At 58.4% G+C, this 5,822-nt stretch overlaps 1 protein-coding gene across 1 annotated transcript; it reads right to left on the reverse strand.

The window, feature by feature from the left end:
* Positions 1-3,403: 3,403 nt before the first annotated feature.
* LOC109758164 (uncharacterized) lies at positions 3,404-5,424 on the reverse strand. The gene is made up of 3 exons (XM_020317013.1): positions 4,793-5,424; positions 3,520-3,574; positions 3,404-3,439 (listed from the first exon to the last, which is right to left on the reverse strand). The coding sequence occupies exons 1-3, from the start codon at positions 5,422-5,424 to the stop codon at positions 3,404-3,406; spliced, it is 723 nt and encodes a 240-aa protein (XP_020172602.1).
* Positions 5,425-5,822: the final 398 nt, after the last annotated feature.

Below are 5,822 nucleotides of genomic sequence, written 5' to 3' on the forward strand. Positions count from 1 at the left end.
TGAGGATTTTACCTCTTGGGTCTATCGCTTTAAACGTCATTTAAATCATAGTTCTACTAATCTTTGGAGAATTATTGAGCAAGGTTTCTCCCCGCACGACCCAAGCAACTTCACTCCTAGAGAAGCCGCGGATCATCAATTCAACGAGTCCGCTCTCTTCATTCTTCAAGAAGCAATTCCACCCGAAGATATTGCGCATCTCCGACCTTTCACCATGGCCAAGGAAGCATGTCAACATGTTGTTTCAATTTACAAGGGAAGTGCAAGCATTCAACGCTCAAACTTTGAAGTGGTGCAAGATGAAGCCGATGAGTTTGCAATGAATGAAGATGAAGAACCTCGTGAGCTTTACCAGAGATTAACTACTCTCGTGGTCTCACTCCGAGAGCATGGGAGCAAGGATACGGATGATTATTGGATCAAGTGCAAGTTTCTCAAGACCATGATGCCCTATCATAAGGCCATGTCCTCCGTCATCCGTCAAAGGTCGGACTTCCATGCCTTGTCCTCAAGTGAAGTGTTGGATGAGTTTGTTACTATGAGGATCTTGGACAAGATCGCCGATAATGTGGTGTTGCATTCTCAACGAGTAAAGAAGCCCAACCTTGCTTTGAAGGCCAAGGCTAGTGTGGAAGAAGAGGGTGAAGAGGAAGAAGAGGAGGGTAACCCCGAAGATAGAAAATATGCTTATCATGAACACATGGCTCTCACTTCATGGCAATTTTGGAGCAAGAAGAACTCAAGGCCGAACTTCAACAAGAACAATTCAAGTGGCGCCAAGGGCAAGCAATGCGTGAGGACATGCTATAATTGTGGCAATGTAAGCCGTTTTCTTGTGGATTGCCCATACAAGAAGAGGGAAGACAATGGTGGCAAGATTATCCAAAAAGACAAGGCCAAGTCCTTCCCCAACAAGAACAAGTTCACCAAGAAGACTCCTCCCAAGGAGTTGTGTCAGATTACGGGTTCCGGCAAACCCTTGAGGTTCGAACACTGGGGTGCGCACGAAGATCTCTCTCTCCCTAGCTCGCTCTCGCAACGATCTCAAAGCCTAGCTCGCCGAACCCAAGGAACAAGAGACGCAAGAGTTTATACTGGTTCGGGCCACCGATGTGGTGTAATACCCTACTCCAGTGTGGTGTGGTGGATTGCCTCGTAGGCCGAGGATGAACACGTATAAGGGATGAACAACCTCCTGAGGAGAGGTGTTCTTGAGCTCCGTGAGCTTGTGTGTGTGGGAGGATGGTTTGAATGATCCCTCCCCTTGCTAGGGTGGTGGCTAGTCCTATTTATAGAGGCCCTGGTCCTCTTCCCAAATGTTTAGGCGGGAAGGGATCCCACAACGGCCAAGTTCGAAGGGAAACAACTAGTACAAGCTATCCTAACAAAAGGTGGTCTTCGCCTGCCAAAGGCTCTGGTGGTGACGCCGCCGTGGGCTCTGCGGTGACCTCCGTCCTACCGTCCTGCTAGTCTTGGTCTTGTTGCATCGATATGGAAACCTTTGCTTGATACCTCAGGACTCCTCGCCTGCGCTTGCCCCTTTAGCACCAAAGAGGAAACTGGTACCCTGCACCGGCTGGCGCCCGCCTGGCTCTGGTCATCACGGCTCACGTCACGAGCACCTCGCGAGGTGCCCCTTGCATTGATATCTCCGCTCCTCGGGAGCCAGCCTAGCGAGGCCGCCCCTGAGGAGGTCTTGGTGTCGTCCGCCTCGCAAGGCTTGGCCCCTCGCGAGGGTCTTCAGTGGTTGCCGCTGAAGATGGGCCGTACCAAGCCGTTGGTGGAGCCACGCCCTGGGCCGCAGGCAGGCAAGTCTGGGTACCCCCGTTCCCAGGACGCCGACAGTAGCCCCCGGGCCCAAGGCGCACTCGGACTTAGTTTCGAGGCGAAGCCAAAGGGCAAGTGCGGAGCGCCGCGAGCCCGAATAGCCTGCGGCCTTGATTGACGCATGGCGACTAACGGGTCGTGGGCTTCTTCGCTTCCCCATGCTGCCTCGGCAACGATTCGACTTGACGAGTTCCTGCTGCATGCAGAAGAAAACCATCATTACCTGTGATCATGGAGGCCGGCGGTTGGCCTCCTTCAGTCTATAAATGAGGAGGGGGTGGAGCCCCCATCACTCATATCTTCCTCCATTTCGCCTGCTTTTTCTTCCTCCTTGCTCCACCGTCTTGCTGCAACACCCATGGCACCGACACAGAGGCTCTCTTCCGCGAGAAGGGGAAGGCCCGCCAAGAGGGGCCCGGCTCGCCACCGCCGAAGAGGGGGCGCGGTCGCCCCCGCAAGCACGCCGCAACCCCCGCTGTGGCCCCTCGCGGGCGCGGATGAACTTCCCCGGGGTCCGGCGCCGTCCCAGGCAGCCGCGGTGGCGTCTCTTTGCGCGGCGGGAACCGCCCGAGGCGTGGCAGTCCTGCCCACGAGGGGAGGCGCGCCATGGTCGCTCGGCCTCCCCAGCCGCGCTTCCACTCGACGGAGGTGCTGCCGGAGTTCGTCGTGTGGTCGGAGAACCCGGCCGGCACCTGGCTTCAGTTCCCACGCTCCTTTGCTGGCGAGCTGCCGGCCACGGGTCCTGGTGGCCTCTAGCTACAGGCCGACGGCAGCAGCAGCAAGGCTTTGTGGGTCGCTGTGGAGGTATCCGTCGTGGGCAACGCAGCCTTGGCCCGCGGCTGGCAGATGTTTGTCCACGCGCGCGGTCGGAGCCGGCGGTGCACCCTCCACTTCAAGTACGACGGTGACGCGACCCTCTTCGTGAGGGTTTTCGAGGAAGACGGTCGCCGCGCCGGGTGCTCCTCTGAAGACAACGATGGTGACGAAGTGCTCGGCCTTGGCGACGGCTGTGACGATGATGAGGGTGAACTCGCCCTCGGCGACAACCGTGGCTCGCCCGGCTACGGCAGCTCCTCCTCCAGCAAAAGCTGTAGCTGCGGCGGCTACGACTAGCTGCCATGTCTTCGGGCTCGCTTCGAGGATGGTGATGGGTCCTCCCGTCGCCGCACCTCGGTGAAGCGCGAGGAGGGCTCCGGCTGAGTCCGGGGGGCCGATCCTCGTGAGCAGCCGTGTCGTAGGAGCCTCTTTTGCCTGTCCCTTCCTTTCCTTTCCTCCTGTATCACAAGAAACAAGTATGGGGCCCTGCAAGGGCGTGTAATTAATTGTAGTGCTTATGCTGCTTTGTGCTGTGTCTATTGTTTCCGGGTTGTGTTGTGGAATTTGTGCTTTACGCAGGCGTAGAGGGGTAACTTAGCTTGATACATTCGGGGTAGCTTCCATCTCGTGAGGGCGCGCCTCCTGCCGTCTGGTGGGGCTTCCCTGCTGCTGACTAGGGCGACATCGTGAAGCTACGAAAATTCATTAGGAAATCCTTATCCCTCCTTGCACGAGGCCTCAGGCATGGGCTGACCATGGCCTAGCGCACCACGTCGCGGTACCCGTGGGGCACGGACTTAAAAAGGGAGGTGCGCCGGTCACAAGCTCAATCGAGAGCGCCTTGCGGAACCCAGGGGAGTGAGTAGGCACGCACACCTGTCCAGCACCCTCGCGAGGCGTGCGAGGGAGAGCGTCGGGCAACTGCCCCTCCCTGGCGCAAAACAAAGAGTCAAGGGAAGAATCAAAGAGAGAAGAGGGGGTTCAACCGAGCCATCTAGAAATGCCAGAACTTCAAATTCCATAAAAAGGGGTGCAAGCCAACTACAGAAAGCAAATGAACAGCCGCGTCCGGCACCTAGTCTAGTCTTCTCACCAGCGCGGAGCTAAGTGCTGCCACTAGGACGTGGGAGGGAGCCCCCGAGGCCCGAGGGCGGCACTCCGGAGACTCCGGGGCATGTATAGCCCCACTCATTATTACGTGAGAGTGTCACGAGCGGAGACCTTCACAGGCACTGGGCCTTGCTTCATGGGTAGAACTTCTGGAGGTGCTGGATGTTCCAGGCGTTCTGGATGGGGATTCCGTCCTACGTCTCCAGGCGCGCGGCGCCAGGCCTGGAGACACGGGCAATCCTAAACGGGCCCTTTCACATGGGTGAGAGCTTATCCAGCCCTTCCTTGGAGAGTCCCTCAGGACGAGATCGCCCACCTCGAGCGTCCTGGAGCAGATGCTGCAACAGTGGTATCGCTGCAGCGCCTGCTGGTACCTTGCCGCCCGGAGCGAGGCTTCAAGGCAGCGTTCCTCCCCCAGCACAAGGTCCATCCCCCGCATGGCGTCCTGATGCGTCTCATCAAACGCCAGGACCCGTGCGGAGCGATGCCTGACCTCGTGAGGGAGAACCACTTCTGCTCCGTAGACGAGGAAGAATGGGGTCTCGCCTGTTGGCTTGGTGGCGGTGGTGCGGATGGACCACAACACGGACTGGAGCTCGTCGTGCCAGCCCCTGCCGTAGGCCTCGAGCTTCTTCTTGAAGGTCCTAGTCTTGAGGCCTCTCAAGACCTCCGCGTTGTTGCGCTCGGCTTGGCCATTGCTCCTGGGGTGTGCCACCGAAGCATAACAAATCTGCGTTCCAAGGTTAGCACAATATGTCTTGAAGAGATTGCTAGTGAACTGCGAGCCATTGCCGGTGATGATGCAGTTAGGGACCCCCAATCGGCTCACGAGACCCTTGATGAACTTGACTGTGGACCGGCTGGGATGGTGCGGACGGCTTCCACCTCCGCCCATTTGGTGAACTTGTCGATGGCGACGTAGAGGTAGCGGTAGCCCCTTGGCGCTCGAGGGAAGGGACCCAGGATATCCAGCCCCCAGACCGCAAATGGCCAGGAGAGTGGGATAGTCTGGAGGCCTTGAGCCGGCTGGTGGATTTGCTTGGCATGGAACTGGTAGGCCTCGCAGGATCTCAGCAGCTCGGTTGCATCGTTGAGTGTCGTGGGCCAGTAGAACCCGCTACGGAACGCCTTGCCCACCAGGGTGCGCGATGATGAATGATGCCCGCAATCTCCATCGTGTATGTCGGCCAGCAGCTCGCACCCCTGCTTTCTAGAAATGCATCGCAAGGAAACGTCGTTTGGCCATTTTCTGTACAGCTCACCGTTCTGGATGCAATATGCCGTAGCCTGCCGGGCCACGCGCTCCGCGTCCTCTTCTTTCTCCGGCAGCGTTGCTTGCACTAGGTATGCCTTGAACTCCTTGGTCCAGCACCCCTCCTGAGGCTCGAGCGCCAGGACAAGGCGTGCTCCTGAAGTCAGGCCACAGGCGGGGGCTCCTGAGGCTGGTCGCTGGGGGAGTTCCTCCTGAGGTGATGCCGGCTCCGCAGACGGGGGTGCTGCTGAAGGCTTGAAGATCCACTCCTCGAAGACGCCGGGCTCCTGGGGTAGGTGCCTGGACGCCCTTTTGGCGATGTCGTCGGCTTCCTTGTTCGTGCCGCGAGGCACATGCTGTAGCTCCAGGCCCAAGAACTGCTTCTCCATTTTGCGCACCTCTGCAAGGTATGCCTCCATGTGTTCGTCCCTCGGCTCCTACACCTTGTTGGAGAAGTTGACAAGGAGCTGAGAGCCGCCCTTGATGGTGAGACACTTCACTCCCAAGGCTGCTGCTGCCTTGAGGCCGGCGATCAACCCCTCGTATTCCGCAATGTTGTTGGAGACCTTCTCGCCCCGCTGGAAGCAGAGCTGCGCGACGTAGTACAGCTTGTCCTGGGTGGGCGAGATGAGCACGACACAAGCCCCCGCGCCTTGACGCGCGAAAGCACCGTCGAAGTACATGACCCAGCCGTCGGGCGCTTCACTTCCTGGCGAGAGGGATCGGCTCTCGCCTGCTTTGGGCTCTGGGGCATCGGTCCATTCTGCCATGAAGTCGGCGAGGGCAGCCCCCTTGATGACCCTGGTTGTGCTGAACT

The sequence above is a fragment of the Aegilops tauschii genome, chromosome 6 (assembly GCF_002575655.3).
Source record: "Aegilops tauschii subsp. strangulata cultivar AL8/78 chromosome 6, Aet v6.0, whole genome shotgun sequence".
Lineage (NCBI taxonomy): Eukaryota > Viridiplantae > Streptophyta > Magnoliopsida > Poales > Poaceae > Aegilops > Aegilops tauschii.